Source organism: Pogona vitticeps, chromosome 2 (genome assembly GCF_051106095.1).
Source record: "Pogona vitticeps strain Pit_001003342236 chromosome 2, PviZW2.1, whole genome shotgun sequence".
NCBI classification, from domain to species: Eukaryota; Metazoa; Chordata; class Lepidosauria; order Squamata; family Agamidae; genus Pogona; species Pogona vitticeps.
Genome location: NC_135784.1, coordinates 136,980,161 through 136,996,719, shown reverse-complemented (window position 1 = coordinate 136,996,719; position 16,559 = coordinate 136,980,161). Strand labels below are relative to the sequence as shown.

Below are 16,559 nucleotides of genomic sequence, written 5' to 3'. Positions count from 1 at the left end.
ATCAAGTCCTGACTTTGCTGACCACTAGGAAGTGCCAGGGTCAAGCTTTCTCTTATAGGGCTCAATTGTAACATTGTAAATTACTTTCTTACTCAAAAGTTGGTCCCACTGATAAATGATGGACTATATCAGGTTTCTTGATATAGACAGAATATTAGATTTAGAACATCTTTGTAGTTTCAGAAGAGATAGCCATGTTAGTCTGTGCTAGCATATCAGGCAAAAACAAAATAAAAATAAAAAATAAAGAAGACGAAAACACTGTGGCACCTTAAAGACTAACTGCTATATTTTAATGTGAGTTTTCGTGGCCAAGTCCACTTCCTCAGATATAAGAGTGGCACTACATGGCAAATATTTTCAACATGGCCCCAAATCAGAGATTGTATTTTGTCACAAGTTGTTGACCTGGCAATTACCTTTAAAACCCCTCTTGATATTCAGTTCTCCACAAGGAGCTCTGTGACTAAATGATTGGTGGCCAAATTAATCCCAGGGGATCAATAAGGAACAGGAACAATATGGTAATGGGCATCACCAGTGAACCACTGGATAGCTCAGCAGTATCTGGCTGCACAGCCAAAAGTTGAGAATTCACTTCCCCACAGCATCTGTTGCAGCCAACTGCCTAGCATGTGTAAGGAGATGTGGATTGAGGCAATACACAATTACTATTGACTCCACTGACTCAAAGTTCCTCTTCCCGATTAGGACAAAGAAAGAAAGAAAGAAAGAAAGAAAGAAAGAAAGAAAGAAAGAAAGAAAGAAAGAAAGAAAGAAAGAAAGAAAGAAAGAAAGAAAGAAATTGACCAAGGCAGTTTCAATGTTTGCTTTTAGCCCTCGACAAGGGCGGGGGAGGGGAGAGGAGTTTTAGCGGGGGAACAGAGAGAAAAGGACGATTCATAGGTTCCCAAAGTGGTCTATATGGACCTCCAGGGTTCGATTTCGACTTGCAGGGGGTCCACCTCAGAGAGAGAAAAAATTGGAGGTGCAAGTTTAGACTTGCATCAAAGCGTTGCAGGGGACAGGGGGTCTACGGAAAACAAGTCGTCAAGTGGTCCACGAGGCAATAAAGTTTGGGAACCTATGCCTGGAGTGTCTTAAGTTGGACGTTACGTGTTCAGCGTATCGTGTGTGCTTCGATCCCTCCGCGTTCTCTCTCTTTCCTGTGTTTACATTGCAAAAGGCAGGACGTTCTTGACGGTCTCATCTGCAGAAGGGGACGCCTTGGCCTAAGGATCCCAGTGGTGGAGGCGGACCATCGACGCCGAGGCTTCCTTGCCTTGGCCGTTGGCTGCTTTTCTCCCTTCTTCCCAAAGAGCCCGATCTTGTGGGTGCCTATTTCTCTCTCTCTCTTTTTCCCGCCTGGGGATTCTCCGCCCGAAAGGGGCGCCTTGGAGAAAGGCTGCGCGCCGGGGAACGGCCGGTGGGCTGCCTTCTCCTCCTCCTCCTCCTCCGGCCACCCTCGAGGCCCGTCGGGGAGGAGCCACCGCTTCCCGGGCTTCTTCCCGAGCGCAAAGCAACGGCCGCCGCCGAAGCCACCCCCGGCGCTCGCTCGGGAAGGGGAGGTCCTGCGGGCGGGAGGGAGGAGTGGCGGAGGCAGCGGCAGCGTGGCCGGACTCCTCCAGCCTCTTCTCCCAGGCAGTTCCTGCTCCCGGCCCGGGAGGCACCATGGCCAGCAACGGGGGACGTGGAGGAGGAGGAGGAGGAGGAGGCGCCCCCTCTCTGGCGCGGAACGGGACCCCTTCGCCTCGGCGGGTGAAAAGGGGCTCGTCTGTCAGCAGCAGCTGCGGCGACTACGACCTCTCCGGCAAGGTGTGAGCCTCCTCTTTCCCCCCCCTCCCACCGGTGGGCACTAGGGGGCGCGAGTGGGTGGGGCAGGCGGAGGGGCAGCTGCGGGGGTGGGGTTGTGCCTCCCTGTCCACGGGAGGAAACCACGAAGGGTGAGGAGGGGACCCGACTCCCCTTGTGCTGCCCTAGAGGCAGAGTTTTCCCCCAGAACGGGTTACCCCTCGCCCACCGCCCCTTCCTGTTATTCGGAGGCTGGATTTTCGAGCTCCCCTGTGCGGAATTTGATTATGATCCCTAATTTCTGGGTGCCGGAGAGTGGCAAGGCGAAGTCTGGGGAACTCTCAAAGGAAAGATGCTGGTGGGGCTCAAGCCTGCCTAGAAAAACCTTCCTCCCCAATTGGTGGAAGTCATTTATGTTGTTTTGGTGAGGAAAGAAGAGCACTCTGCACAAGCTCAGAGGCATTCTCCTTCAGGTATTCCAGGGCTGAGGTCTTGGCACTGCCATCACCCTCTGCCCCCTCACCTGTTTTACCTTGAACAGGTGCACACCTCAGAAATTCAACAGGTGCTTGCTCCGCAGCCCAGAGGTGCAAAAGCAGAGGCCAACTCTCCAGCTGAATTTCTCTCTGTTGCTCAGTTGTTATAGTTGTACCCAAAATGTTAGCAAAACATGCACTTGTCACTGAGAAACAAGTGTCCCCCCCCAACCTTGGTGAAATCTTCTTTTCAAGTCCTGCTGGGCTCAAATGCAAACACAACGCCCTGCTTCTGAAGGCACTCTGGCAGACTCTTAGTTTGGGATGGAATAAAACCACAGTTTCCCACCTTCTTGAGCAAGATTGCAGGCTCTAAAGGGATCCCACAGAAACTGTTACAGTAGTTATACACCATTCTTTCTTAGGATGGTGGTGACAGCTGCTGCTGATACTATTCAAACCACCTTTGGCAGAATCAGTTGAAAGTAGCCTTTGTGGGAAGATGATCATGAGTGAGGTGGGGGAAGGGTGAGATGAAGCAGGAGAATTGATTTCCTCCAATTCACATTTGAGTCTTGTGCGCTGGTCTCCCACAAGAATCCCACTCTGAAGTGATGGGGACAAGGGAGTGCCGTCAAGTCAGTTGTAACTTATGGTGACCCTTTCCAGGGTTTCCTAAGTAGAGGGTACTCAGAAGAGGTTTGCTGTCCCCTTCTTTTGGGGCCAACCTGGGACTGTGCCACTTGCCCAAGGCCACACAGACTAGTTCTCCCAACCTTTGACAAGGGAGAGCAGGGAGCAATAATCCCTGCCTGTGGGAGAGCAGTGCAGCTGCTGTGCATATTGTAGCCATTACAACAGGAAGAGAACCAAAAAGACATCTCCAGTAACTATCTCCAGTAACAGACTTTATCCCTGCTCTTTAATTTGGGTTGAGGATTTTTTACCCAAGGAGGAGTTGACAGGTACTGATGCAAACTTTGGGGAAAGTACTATTTTTGAAATACAACGTGGAAACTCCTCCAGTGGTAGAATTCTGGTAATAAGGGATTCTGGGAATTGTGGTCCAAAAAGTAACTTTTCAAAGAACGGTAGTCCTCTGCTGGATCGAAGTTAGCCAGGTGCCTTATTATGCTTAATGTAAAACATTGTCTCTGGGAAGCCAGATAGGGGTCTTCTGCTCCAGGATTTGTATGAGCTTCTTGCAGGTCTGTAGATGGGGAAGCTGAGCCATTTTGCACATGGGAGCCATTCATAGGATCTGTTCCTGCAACCAACACAGCTGGGTTTTCTGTCCAGCTCATGACCAGTGTACCAGATTCATGAGAAATGTTCGTTCTTTTGACTAAAGTTCGCAGTGTATCCCAGCCCGAATGGACTCTGGCCATGCTAGCTGGGGTACTGTGAGAGTTGTAGTTCAAACTGCACCACCATTTCCCATCTCTAATGCATTGTGCATATTGTTTGCCATGAGTGGGAAGCTGCCATCTCTTGCTTGCGGCTGTAAATCCCTTTGGAGTTGAGTTAGCCATGGCATGCCAAATTGCCCATTACATGGAGAACGACAAGGGTGGCTTCAGCCAACAAAACGGTCTTCTTAATGGGTTCACCTTATCTTTGACTTTCCGCTTTCAGAAGAAGATCCAGCACTGAACCAGCAAAGGAGTTTTTAGTGCAGTTTTTGGGACACAAAGTTAGGTGTCGTAGTCCAAAATGGCACAGGTAGAAAACTCAATAGCAACACTGGTGCTTGCTCAGAACCTGCTTCTTGTCTTCCTTTGTGGTTTGTTGATGGTGTTCATCACAAAACTGGTTCTTGGAATTCCTCTGCCAGGCTGGTCTAGGATGCATTTTGTGGATGTATGAAAACACTCAGACAGGCATGAGCAACACATACCTTAACTTCTGTCAGGGGATGGGAGAGCAAAAACATGGAAGTGCAAAGGATTAAGCATCACTCACCTTCTCTGCTCAAAATATGTTGTTGATTATGATGATGATGATTAAGCAAATTATAACTGTAGATCTGGCAGGATCATCATGTCCAGCCCCTGTCAAGCAGGCACAGTAGGGAATCAAACTCAAACTCTGGCTCTTCAGCCAAGCTGCATGAAGCAGATACATGACTATGAAGTTAATGTTTGGAGTCATTGCTTCTCCCTGAAGTGACCAGGGACCAATATCTGCTGTAACACCTCTCATTTTCTTCTCTGGGGAAAAGCAAGAGGCTGTACTTCAGCAGAGAGTTGCAGCAAAGGCAAGCCTGGTGTTCACCTTTTGAAACTGGGTTGCCCTGGTTTTCATTGGTAAGGATCAGATGTGGGAGAAAAGTCCTTTTAGCCATTTGCCTTCCTTTGGCTTTTCTACTGGCTGGTTGGTAGCCAGAAGCAAAGCTTAGAGCTACAGTGGGGTCTTGACTTAAGAACGGCTCGAGTTAAGAACATTTTGACTTAAGAACCGCTCTCATAGGAAAATATTGACTTCATTTAAGTACTTAGATTTGAGTTAAGAACTGAAAAAAATCCACGTGGGAGGCAGGGAAAGTGCAAAAAGTGAACTTTCAGTTAACTGTTGGCCAGTGAAAAGGGTGCCTGTCTGCTTCCTCACTCCTCCCAGCGTTTAGAGAGTGGATTGGGAGACAGTCTTCGGACTGCCTGGTACTGTACTGCCTGGACTGTATTTTCCCTGCCTTCCCTGAACCTTTCTTGACCTGAGAAAAAAAGAAACAAAAATATCCCCCTCTAGTGGTCGAAGGCGGAATAGCAGCTTCCCATTAGTTTCTATGGACGGAAAAGAGCAGATACGGATCAAATGGTTTTCAATGCATTCCTATGGGAAATGCAGATTTGACCTGAGAACTTTTTGACTTGAGAACCGCCTTCCAATACGGATTAAGTTCTCAAGTCAAGCCCCCACTGTATTTAGTCATCTAAACAGCATCCCTCCTTTCATTTCAGGGTTTTTTTTGGGGGGGGGTGAGATGCTTTTTAGTCCCTTCCACATCCAGCCAGCCATCCTTTTCCTAATTGTTATTTTGCTACCCCCTTGCTTGCCTTGCCCCCTTGTGCCCAGTATTTTTCCTCCTGTCCACAAGGGAGAAAGCAAAGTGATGAGCAAAGGCTCCTGCTCCTTTCCCTGGTGTCTGCCACTGCTCATATTCATGGAGAGAGGCGGGTGGTAACCAGTTAGCAAAACCAAAGAGAAGCAGTAGTAGATCCAGGGGAATCTGAGAGGGGGCAGCAGCCGGCAGCAGATGCCTGACCGTGCCAGTCCCAGCACCGACCCTTCATTCAGTCACTGCTGACTCGTTACAGAGAGAGCAAGCCAGGCCCTCCTACCACCCCTTGCCTGTACTGTATCTTCTGTGGCTTGCCTTTTTCTGACAGGGTAGCCTGCCCAGTATGGAAACATGATAGGGAGATCCTGAACTGGCAGGTAGTTCAGACTCTTCCACATTCTTAAAATTACACCGGTCAGAGTGTAAGTGTGATGTGGTGAAAAAGTGTGCTTCTGCCACTAGACGTTTGGGAAGCTGTGGCTAAAATTCTATTTGTTTCTTATGTCAGCATAAGTGAAGAGATGAATTGCCCTTAGTTAATGAGTCACTGCTTGTGTTCTGTGGTGAGAGCCAGTTGCATGACTCGGTGCACAATGAAGAATACAAGTAGAAACTCATTAATTAGCAGCAGCTTGCTACTGCGATTTATTTGTTTTTGCTTACGCCGATATAAATAGCCAGTAGAATAGTAGGCACTGAAGAGGCACTTCAGAAGACTGAAGTAAAATAATCTTCTGAGAAAAGACACCATTACCCCCAGATGAGTCCCCTTGTTCTTTCTTCCTTTCATCTAGATCTGTGTTTGTTTGAGTTGGTTTTATTTGCTTTTAGGGTTTGTGTGTGTGTGTGTGTGTGTGTGTGTGTGTGTGTGTGTGTGTGTGTGAGAGAGAGAGAGAGAGAGAGAGAGAGAGAGAGAGAGAGAGAGAGAGAGAGAGAAGACTTGACAGTTAAGAGCCCAGTGTTTGTTTTTCCTGTAAGGGTGGCTGATATATCTGATAGGTTTGCCGGTCAGTGACAAACAGGAGATAACTCTTATCTCAGAGCAAAGCTTTATAGGTGGATGAGTACTTGCCAGTCAACTTCTCTCATGATGATACATTCCAGAAGGGTCTCACTCTTTGTCTCTGACAACAGAAACTACAAGGAATTTGATGGAGAAACAGGCTTCTTCTCATACAAACTTCATGGATTTGACCAAGGAACACTGGGTTCTAAGCCCTTATGGTTTGTGCCACAATATTATGATGTGTCTTTAAAATGCTGCAAGAAGACTGGTGTGTTTTTTTTTTCTTACAGTAACACAGATAATACTATAGGCATTCCCTTTTCTGGTGTAATAACTGGTCCAACAAACCCAGGACTTCTGGACTAAGCTAAAGTCTGTTTGCTTAGGAGGAGTGGATGCTGGGTTGCCTGTTTGCTCTGCTATCTTGCTGCCTGGGTGAGGCACCTACGAAGGAAAGAGAGAATCCCAAATCAGACAAAGTTTGCTCATAGCACGTCCCCACCTGAGTCGCATGGTATAATGGGACTTCTCCTAAGCTTTTCTTTGAAAGAGACTTAAGCCCCTGTGAAGCCTGTGTGCAATTCTGGTTGCTGACAAAAGGCAGAGAAACAAGGTGCTTCCCCCCCCCCGCCCCGCCCCCATTTTTACAAACAGACTTGAGATCCTAATCACAGATTGGCCATATATCAGTGACAGAGCTGGCTCCAGTGAATAGAAAAAAAACATGCAGGTTTGGGGCTGTGCCAGCCGGTGGAAACTACCTGAGGGATTACTAAATGCTTGGATCTTGCAAAGGTTGTGTTAGTTAATGGTGTGAAGGAGAGGAACACTCATCTGAGTAGGGAGCTGCTCATTGCTGACCGATCTCAGGTGGTCTGATGACTTCTTCAGCCCAAAGTTTTGGTGCAGATTTAACTTCTGATCTGAGATGCATGTTTCTGTGGAAGGAAGTCTCACCGAGTCTGAGAGGTTTTCTCTCAATTAAGGGCACAGATGGCACTGGAGACTTGTTGGCAGTTTAAAAAAAAACATGCTGTTTGTTCAGAGGCAAAGCTGAATATGTGGCAGTTCAGCTTGATTGGTTTGTTATACCAGGTTTTTTTTCTGCTGTCTAAAAGCATGCCAATCCACTACCTGAGCTTTAGAGCTTTAGTTCTAAAGCTCAGGTAGTGTCGTGTAGAATGTGGATACATGATTTGGTCAAAGCGGAAGCTAAACAGATGGAGTGACATTTTAATAGACTGTAACAGGGATAAGGTATTAATCCCAGCAAGAAGTAGAAGGTGATCTTTAAGATTGCTTCAGAGAGAAGCTGATGGGAAGAGGAAAAGGCTATTTAAGGGTCATGAAAGTAAGGGCAACCAGTCAGAGGAAAGTGTTTGTACCCTTCTGTTCATTTTGGGAGAGAAGGCAGGGGTAAACTTACAATAAAAGCCCAGAATATTCTAAAGAATCTGTTTTGGATCGTTTATATGCAGAAAATCACATACTGCTTGAATTACACAAGACTTGACTGTTGTGGAAGACAGGAAGACGTAGTAAAGCCTCTTTTTACCACTGACTTTAAAATATGTTTCGTGGCTTCCTTCCTTTTCCTTTCTTGACTGATTTACACAGAATGGAAGTATCAGTGCAGGAGAAAAACTGTTGCTCATGCCAGTTGGTCCACCAGTTGTTTTGGACATCATCTTCCTGAATGTTGGCTATGCTGTCCAAAACTTTTGGGTGCCCCAAGATTAAGACCGTTCAGCCCGTGCTGCTTTTGTTGCCTTCCTGCCCTACTGTGGCCTTCCTGCAAATATCTGGTTGGCCAGCATGGGCAGCAGGATACCAGATTAGCTGGTCCATCTAAGTGTTCTAGCAATGCTCTTGGTTTATGGGTTCCATTCAATAAGCAGAACAGAAGGGAAATTCTCTGCAGAGGTTTGTAGCTGTGGCATGGAGTAGAGGATATATATTGATTTTTCTGACCTTCTTGGTCAGAAAATGTAAAGCGGAGCAGAATATGCAAAGATTGTCCTAGATTATCCTTTGTTAGCATCATGCGCAGCACTACAGATAGAAATAAAAAGGTTTCAAGGATTGCTTGCATTCTTTGATATGTCTGGAAAGTTTAAGGGGAGATTGAAGACCAGCTATTTTCTATGTTTGTGAAACTCTCAAGTATTGGAGTTCAGGTATTTCCAGATCGGAGCTTGGAAAATTTACCTTTTTGGACTACAACTCCCAGAATCCCCCAGCCAGCATGAAAAAGAAAAGACATTTTTAAAGTTCTATTTTGTCTCCAACAGGAGAGACGCTTCTGGATATCTTGTTCTGGCAGCAGGTTGAACTCAGAGACTCTTGGGGTTCCTTCCAACTCTACAGTGTACTGTATGTCTCTGTGTAACAGGATATTCAAAAATAATCTAAAAAGAAAAGAGAAGTGACCTGTTATGTGAACACCCATCCAAAAACTCAGTAGGAGTACGGAGAGAGAAGTGGACCAGGCTTAGCAGTAACTAAGGGCAGTCCATAGTACGCTCACTGGAACGGGAAGGAGTGCTGCCATGACCAGACCCTGGATTGTCAGTTCTTCTTCTGGCCCAACCGCTCCAGTCCAGCCACACTGAAAGTTATGTGCTCCTGCCACCTTGCACTATTAATGGGCTTTTGCACCCCATGTTGTAGGTGATGCTGCTTGGCGATTCAGGCGTGGGGAAAACCTGCTTCCTCATCCAGTTCAAAGACGGGGCCTTCCTCTCGGGAACCTTCATAGCCACTGTCGGCATAGACTTCCGGGTGAGACTGCTACAGCTGCCAAAACCTAAAGGAAGATGCGGGGGGGGGCGCAGTTGTCAGGCATCCAGCTGTGTTTCCACTGAGATGAGGACAAGGCAGGCCAGATGTGATATGACCATTGCATGTGTATCCATGCTTGATTTGTGTCTTTTAAATAGCAAGCAGGATCAGAATCTCATAACACAGAAAGGTTTCATTGGACCTTTTCTACCTTTGCTGCGGTCCCGACAAAAATCTCTTATGTATACTCAAGCCTGCTGAAGCCACAGGGCAGATTGAGGCACTCACCCCAGGTGGTGGTGATGTGCAGGGAATGGCTGTGGAGCCATGCCACCGCTCAGCCTCCACTGCCTGAACTGGTTGTCATTGTCCTTAGCTTCCTCTTCCCTACCTGGAATGGGAAGAGAAGCATCACCTTCTGCTGCCCTGTGCACCAGTCACCACGAGGTGGAGGCAGTGGCATCAGTGGTGCATTTTTCTCCCCATCACTACTCATTTGAATACCCTAGTAGTGGACCCTTAGCCAGCCATGTGAATAATGCCTTGGTCCTTCAGGCAGGGCCAAGGCATTATTCACGTAATGGTCAGCCGAGGAGTGCCTGGGATATGTAGGTAGGCAGTGGTGGGAAGAAAAGTGCCGTCACCCTCTTCTCCTCATGGTATGTGATGCGGCCTTTCTGTTCCTCCCTAGGGTGATGGGAGGGCTTGGGCTGGCCCTTTGTGCACCCAAAACTGTTAGTCATTGGAGGGAGGCTTCTTTGGTGGCAGCAGAAGTGGCTCTCCTGAGCTAAAGGCAATTTGGGGATAAGGTGGCACTGTGGGGTGAAGAGGCAAGATCTCCCTCCCCATCCTGATCCTATGTGGCTGTTGAAGAATAAAAATCAGGCATGCCAAGTTTCTACATTTGCTTAACGCCATTTTGTATCGGGCTGTTTTATTTGTTTTGTTTTTATCCCTAGTTCCTTAAAACCTTTCTTTGGACAGATTGAAAGCACAGAATTTTGTATTTGAATCCGCTGATCTTTTAAACAGTAGACTATTGTTTCCTATTTCTGCATATTGATAATTGATCCTATGTAGCTTAGCATAGTAACCTTTCTATTCTTTCTGGAGGATTCCTGTGCAATTGGACACATTTGCCTCAAAATATGGGGGGGCACAAATTTTGTCTATCTAGTCATTATGTTTAAACCCATGTTGAGGTGCTGAGTTACCTGGCTTTTCTCCATCAGGCACCGAAACATCTTAGTGTACCTTTATGTAGAATTCTGAACACTTGTATATCTTAGGAAGACTAAAAAGTAATAAGGGTTTTCTTAAACCTTGTATTATGAGCTGTTTTGTGAAGTTGGAGACCTTGGCAGTTAAGTGAGTGGCCGCTTCATGCTAAACCTAGCCAGGTTTTTCTGAATTTTTCTCCCTCAAGCTTTCCTCTTGCCTGACTCCAAACATTCCCACCCCCTACCTTATGAGAATCAAATAACAGGTTATCTTGCAATGTAGCATTGAAAAACCTCTTGTGATCAGGGTTTCACCAGCGCATTGTGGTTCACGTTGACTGCACTGGGATCTACAAAGGACACTGGTTTTGCTGCCACTGACATAGCACTGGAAAAAAAAATCTCTGTCATTTGACTGAACCCTTGGTTACCTAGACAAATTCTGCAATCTGTAACCCAAGGCATGTGGAAGCAATTTTTCAGCAACTGCCTGCATGGCCTTTTCCAACCCTGTGCCCAATAAATGTGTCAGACTACAACTCCCATCATTCCTAGTTGGCTTGCCCAGCATATTCCTGTCTGGGGTTGACAGGAATTGAAGTCTGTTACTGCTGGACAGTACTAGGCATGGGAAGTCCAAATTTAATGTGCAGTATTGCCAAGATATTGCATGAACAGGACCAGAAATCTCCATCTGAATTATAGAATAAATTCAGGAGATGCTGTTTCTCTTGCTGCTACTGTGATGGGAAAAGCTGACCTTTAGCATGACCTTTCTCCATTTCCTAAGCCCTACAGCCTTACCTGTTAGACAAATTGTGAAGCTGGTGAGCCTTTCAGGAGCACATTTCCCTCTGAGCATTAGAAAAGTTGCAGCGTTCAAAGGAATATTTTAGCAAGCAGCTGCATGGGATGTCTCAGGGGAGACCTTCAGTTACTATCCTCCAGAGATTTCCTATTTTTATGAGTTCAGCACTTTGAGAACACTGATTCTGTAAGTGATGATGTGTGTATTGAATTGAACTGTTGCCACAAAGAATCTTCAGTATGTTGACATCTCTTATTCTCAGCTCCAGGGAACCGCTTTCATCACTTTGTGGTATGACCATGACATTTGTTGGGCGAACAATCTATCCAGTTTGTAGAATGAAGGGTTGTTGAAACAAAGTCTGAGGAATGTGGAACTGGAAGCCTTTATATCATTGGGATTTAATACTGGGGGAAAAAATAAGGGCGATACTTTGGCAAAATGTCTCCACACCTTAAACAATACTCATATTTGACTCTGCTTAAATGGTAGAGAAGTTTTAACTGACTGACATTATGGAAAACACATCAGTAGCCTAAATTGCTCTCCTTGTCTCTGGAGAACATTTAGTGACTAGAATCCTATTGATTGGCCATGTTGATATAAGTGAAGTGGCATAAATGGCACCCACTAATTAATGAGCTGCCACTTGTGTCCTTTCTCGCACACCAACTCACATGGCTGATACATAATGAGAAAGAAAGTAGGAACCTTTAAACCATTTGCTGCTGCAGTTAATACCATTCCACTAATGCTGGTGTAACTAACCAGTATGATTCTATCTCGAGAACAAAAAATATGAGTTGATGTCACTTCATGTACTTCTCCTAGAAAACATTACTAAAAATGTTTGGATGTACCCAGCTTGCTGGGGGGGGGGCAATGGGTAGCCTGCATATTTAACTTGTAAACCACCCAGAGAGTGCTTGAAGTGCTATGGGGCGGTATATAAGCAGCACGCTTTGCTTTTGCTTTATTCATTTATTTATTTGATTTTATACAACCCATTTAGAAAAATTGGGTGGTGTACAACAAAAAAATAAACAGCCTTTATGAATCAAATACAGAAACACTAAAAATATCCTTTCAAATAACAGAATGCAAATTGGGGCAGCTGCACAGCTTCCCTAACATAATGTTACCCCCCAACTCTTTCACCACCACTGTATTGCAGTAACTGCTGATTATAATAAAGAAGGAAGGTGGCCTTCTCCCACCTAGTTCTGCCAGAGTCACTCATTCCAACCAGGCCAGGCAGCTGAGCACGCCTAATGCCGTGGGAGGTCTGGAAGGAAAGAACAAGGAACCAGGCCTTCCCAGCAATGGCCCCTCGCCTCTGGAACAACTTGCCTATGGAGATCCGCCTGGCTCCCTCTCTAGGTGTTTTCAGAAACAAACTTAAAACCTGACTATTTGGGCAGCCTTTCCCTCCTGCCATATCTTAATTTCATATACTTTTGCCATCTTCGATTTATAACATATGCTTATTGGTTTTATTGTTTTTAAATTTGCAAACCGCCCGGAGTAAACTTTTGGTCTAGATGGGTGGGATAGAAATCTAATAAATAAATAAATAAATAAATAAATAAATAAATAAATAAATAAATAAATAAATAAATAAATAAATAAATAAATAAATAAATAAATAAATAAATAAAGGATGCTATAGCACAATATTGCAAATACGAGGATGATCAATGCTGCTTTGGGGGTAAAACTACCTGTCGCTAATATTTCCCTTTGTAACCCTGGTGCTATTAGACGGGGACATTTGCAGGGGGAGAACTGGTGGATGGTAGACAGATGTTTAACCTTCCTCTTTGTATCTGTTCTCACTGCCCACTCTCCATTATTTTCTCTATTGTTTGTTCCAAATACATAAGCAACCACAGCTGGATGAGAGAAGAAGAGGCTGCAAAGGAGAGTAATAGCATGCAGGGGGAGTGTTAAGTATCCCTGCCAATTCTTTGTGGTTCCTGCCCTTGTATTGCAATTGCCAGAGAAACCTGATTTAGGAAACATGCATTTGTGAGTTAGTCAGTAGGATTGACTTCAAGCAGGCACTTGACTTTTCCCATCCTGCCCACTCACTAGAACAGGGGACCCAGTTAGCCCCCTGCGGCCTTCCATCCCCAGCCTGGGCCAAGTTCCAGTGACAGAGCCAGCACTGTCTTTAGGCTTGGGCTGGGGCCTAGGTCTCCACGGTGATTCCAACCAACTAATGCCCTTTAAGGAGGGCTGCTAGTGCTAGGCTAATGCCGGTCTCTGCATCCCCAAGGTTTGTCCTGCCTCTGGAGGGCCTGCCACTGTGTATGTATGTGTGCCTATGCGTGTGCATGCACGCGCGCGCACACATGGTATACAAATATGGTAGCTGAGTGTGTCAATACTAAAGAAAAAGAAAACAGCCCTCCTGAATCAAGAGCTGACCATTCTCTCACAGACACTTTACAGATGAGCATAAATTTATTTATTTATTTATTTGATTTATACCCAGCCTATCTGGCCTAAAAGACCATTCCAATACATTAATCTAATTCCTGCACATTATTTCCACCAGGCAGCAATGCTCAGCTTGCCACTCTGGCTCAAGAGATGTCTTCTCCAGCCAGTCACCTGATTGGAAGACATTGTGGGGTAGTGACTGCTGTGACAGGATGGCGACCACCAGACCCAAGTTTCTATTCAGCCATGAAGCTCATTAGGTGACTTTGCGCTAGTCACAGCTTCTCAGCCCAGTGTACCCCACAGGATTGTTCTAAAGGTGACACAGGAAAGAAACTCTGATGCCACCTGTAACTCCTCCAACAAATGGCAGAGTAAAAATGTGAACCATTGTAACTGGGATATACAAGGGCCTGTCAACAGTTATGGTAGAAAACTATATTTTGCATCTAGAGTTTCTTGGCCTTTTCCTATTTCTCTGTTGTTTGTCTGCTTGAGATCAATTAATATGGATAATGTCTATGAATAATATATCTGATAAATAAAAACTCATTAGCAGGAAATGTAAAGGGAGTTTTAGAATTCAATGCGGAAGAGGAAACAAAGCAGAAGGATTCATAGTGGGGCAGGTCTGAAGGACAGGGGTACGAATTTAAGAACTGTTGTACTCTAGTCTTGATTACTTTGTTGAGTATGATTTCTAAGGTCAACCTACGTGATACAGGAAGCACTTATTTAGAAGCAGTGCTCCCAAATGATGAAACATACCTGCTTCTTCTCACTTTGCATTTTAACCATGCTTTACTTTGTGACTGGTTATTAATAGGGAAACCAATCCTAACCCTAAATCAGATTTCAGAGGCAAGTGTCTCTAGGGAGATTGGATTGTGGGGAGTAAAAAAACCCTGGCAATTTGTTGGGAAGGCACATTCCTCTCAAAATCTAAGTTGACCCAAAGTGTGTGGTAGAAATTGGACTTTCGATTAATCTTAGTTTCTCTTTCCCTAGTGGGGCTAGCTTGTTTTGCTTCTATTTTGTTTTCAATCCACATCTCCCCCTTCTCGGAATATATTAATCCTCTGAGTGTTAGGGTCAAATGCTGTGGGTTAGTAGATAGCATGACGCCACTGACAGCTTTATCTGATGGCAATCAGCAGTCTTGTTTTGGAATTGATCTCTCCCCCTCACCTTCCGGCAATGTGCCAGTTCCCCTGAGATTCTTTACTTCATCGTGAGCCAGAAATTTCATTTGATGTGGTCAGGTGGCGTTAAATTAAGACAACCCACAACATGAAGCAGAAGAATTTGTAGATTTTATTGATTCCTGCCATTTCCTGTATGAGGATCACTGAGAGTTATGGAAAACGTGGTACTTCATCAGGCAAACTGGTTTCTTGTCCTCTGCTCCTTTGAGGCCTGTGTATATAAGCCTAAAATGGTGTAGCGGCATTGCCTTTTACATTCAAACTCTCCCCCCCCCCCAAGAGCTGCACATCCTTTTGAGTGGGCTAGGAAGCAGCAAGAGATGCTTTTGACACACATCCTGTGAGCTGTTTCCAGAGCTCCTGGCAAAACACTGAGAAAGATAGACTCTCTCTTTCTCCCGCCCCCCCCCCCCAAGAGAGTTTTTGCCCAGCAGGACTGAATTGCTGTTGATACACTTTAAACTTTGTCTTGTAAGAGTGTAATAGCTGGCTTTCCCTTGAGTAATTTAAAGGGAAAGCCAGAGCTTTCATTTCAATCCCTGCTATTAGCCGACTCAATAGTGTGGTTTTATTTTATCTTTTTTTTTTCAGAACAAAGTAGTGACAGTAGATGGTGTCAAAGTGAAACTGCAGGTAAGTCTGATGAACTTCCTCCGAAGTCGCTTGCGTTGTGAACAGATACAGCTTTTCTTCCTGGGTTTTTTTAAAATATCCCTTTACCTTCATCTGCCACAGGAAGAGTGAGTTCTATCTATAGCTGTGCTTTAGCTGTTACAGATGTATCAGTATAAGGTGGGTTAGAAATATTTTCACCAATTGTAGTATAATGGTTAGAGTGATAGCTCAAGACTTAGAAGACCCAGATTCGAATTTCTGCTTGGCTGTGGAAACTCACTGGGGCTGTGGCACTTGTAGAATGGTTACTTAACTCATATACCTTGAAAACCCTATGAGGATCATCATAAATTGGGTGTGAAGTGACATACAGAAATATTTTAATAACTACACATCTATGGCCAGAATCCTGTTTGTTGAGGCAGACATAAGGTTATGCCAGAGTAGATGTGCTGGGTGTTTCACCCTGTCAACAAGGGACTGCACAAATCATTTGGGCATTTGGTCATGAGGTTCCTGTTTCAACCAATCACACAAAGTGCTGTCAGAATTACTTTGGAAATAGCACTTCCCCCTTGGTGCAGTTACAACTGTCAGGGGCATAACTCAAGGTTACACCCGCATTGCAACTGAACAAGACTTCAGTCAATGTGTTATGCACATATTAACATAAGAATATAAGAAGAGCCTGGCTGGATCAGGCCAAGGGCCCATCTAGTTCAGCTTCCTATATCTCACAGTGGCCCCACCAGATGCCCCTGGGAGCACACGGCACAACTAGAGACCTGTCTCCTAATAGCACTCCGCCACATATTACAGGCACAGGGGTTAAAAACTGGATGATTTCACAAAGAAAAATTTTCCTATCTGTTCCCTCCTCTTTTTTGCCCCCATACTAAGGAAAATTCTGTATGAAGGGGGATAATTCCATGTTTGTTGATGGGACAACAGTATTATTAGGATTGAGAGAAAGGCGACATATAAATGAAACAAACAAATAAAAAGCATGCAATCTGGAGGGGCATCCTAGGCTCCTCTTTCAAAGACTTAAGATATTTCAATGGCTGGTTTCCCCCAGGAGACCGAATAGGGCAAAATAGCCTATATTTGGTCTTCCTATGATCTGTAGGACTGATCAGAAGCTGTGGTTTTCC

At 45.1% G+C, this 16,559-nt stretch overlaps 1 protein-coding gene across 5 annotated transcripts in view; it reads left to right on the top strand.

Annotated features, from left to right (window-relative positions):
- RAB37 (RAB37, member RAS oncogene family) overlaps nucleotides 1–16,559 on the top strand; it is a 111,881-nt gene that overhangs the window by 77,452 nt on the left and 17,870 nt on the right. For 2 of the 5 annotated variants that reach the window (XR_012083821.2, XM_020806267.3), the window contains exons 1-3: nucleotides 1,456–1,815; nucleotides 9,002–9,112; nucleotides 15,382–15,423. Coding sequence is in view for 4 of the 5 variants with exons in the window: in XM_020806267.3 (XP_020661926.1) it covers nucleotides 1,672–1,815; nucleotides 9,002–9,112; nucleotides 15,382–15,423 (297 nt within the window). In the remaining variant the exon portion in view is untranslated. Of the gene's footprint in view, nucleotides 1–1,443; nucleotides 1,816–9,001; nucleotides 9,113–15,381; nucleotides 15,424–16,559 lie in introns of those variants that run through there. The other 3 variants (XM_072990589.2, XM_072990586.2, XM_072990587.2) reach the window with 2 other exon arrangements.